This window comes from Propithecus coquereli, unplaced genomic scaffold (assembly GCF_000956105.1).
Source record: "Propithecus coquereli isolate 6110/MARCELLA unplaced genomic scaffold, Pcoq_1.0 Scaffold6, whole genome shotgun sequence".
NCBI classification, from domain to species: domain Eukaryota; kingdom Metazoa; phylum Chordata; class Mammalia; order Primates; family Indriidae; genus Propithecus; species Propithecus coquereli.
Window position 1 is genome coordinate 2,024,459 of NW_012151951.1, and position 1,410 is coordinate 2,025,868.

General features: G+C 35.5%; 1 protein-coding gene across 1 annotated transcript in view; it reads left to right on the forward strand.

Moving 5' to 3' along the window:
- The window catches only part of DYNC2H1 (dynein, cytoplasmic 2, heavy chain 1), a 522,114-nt gene that overhangs the window by 72,244 nt on the left and 448,460 nt on the right, over positions 1-1,410 (forward strand). Inside the window, exon 32 of the mRNA XM_012659112.1 lies at positions 991-1,146. Within this exon, the coding sequence (XP_012514566.1) occupies positions 991-1,146 (156 nt within the window). The remainder of the gene's footprint in view (positions 1-990; positions 1,147-1,410) is intronic.

A 1,410-nucleotide genomic window follows, 5' to 3' on the forward strand; every position in this document is an offset into this window, starting at 1 on the left:
AAATAGAGTCTTGCTCTGTTGCTTGGGCTACAGTGCAGTGGTGTCATTACAGCTCACTGCAACCTCAAACTTCGGGGCTCCAGCAATCCTCCTGGCTCAGCCTCCTGAGTAGCTGGGATTACAGGCACACTAATTTTTAAATTATTTTTAGTAGAGACAGGGGTCTCACTATGTTGCTCAGACTGGTCTTGAACTCCTGGCCTCAAGCAATCCTTTGGCCTCAGCCTCCGAAAGTGGTAGGATTACAGGCATGAGCCACCACACCCAGCAAGTCTTACTACAATTTGTTAATCATTTCCTCCACTACGCTTGAGTTCCATGAGGACAGGGACTCTGTTTCCACCTTTCTTTTTTATACCTAGCACCACCTTTTTTTTATACCTAGCACCACATACGTATCCTAATGCATGATTGATTCTCTGTAAATATTTATGAAAAGGCTGTGAGAAGTATTTTTCCTCTGAACTGCCTAACACTTACCAGAGGCCCCAGAGGGGCCTACAGATCAAGCCATCTATACCACTTAAGTCCAAAAATTGTATTTTAAAATTCTGTTTACAGAGAAGGCTTCAAATGGTTTTTCATTTAAGCCTGCTTTTCCTAACCTTTCTTTTCCGGTGCCATCAATCTAACTCTTGACTCTAGTTTCCTTTTTATCAGCAAGAGGAAATGACATCTATTCTTTTTGGACCAATGCCACTAACTTACCTTTTCTTTTGTATCCTTCAGGTTTGAGAAGTAAATAAATCATGTATCTATTTGAGGACTCTAGCACTTATAACTAGAAATATATAATTGTGTTTTCACCATTACTCTTTATTTTAAAAGCATATGTATGTATACATAATGAAATCCAAACTTTCTACAACTTCAATAGAGGGATAAATTTAAAGGTGGTCCTTGAAAAGATATGTGTCAGTCTGTATGGTTCTAAGTGTACTGGTTAATGTTTGCCTTTTGTTTGTCTGTACCATGGATTTTAATCAACAGAATGACTATGTGGTAGAAACAAGTTTGGTTGGGACTGTGATGAATGGTTTGTCACATCTACATGGCTGCAAAGATCATGACCAATTTATTATTAATCTCATAAGGGGACTTGGTGGAAATCTGAACATAAAATCACGTTTGGAATTCACCAAAGAGGTAATGCATATTTAAAGCCTATGTATATATTCAATCAAAACTTTAACTTTTCATTGACTGTTAACTGCCAAAATACAATAATTTGTAACTATAAGATATAGAACTTTAAAATTTTGAAATTATGCATTCAACTGAGTAATAATGCATTTATATATGTATATATAATTGTTTGCTCCTTTGTGGTAGTTTATTATGTTTGATAATCTTAAAATTTTATAATGTTTTAATAAGCTAAAATTTGAACCATATTTTCTTGAAGTTAGA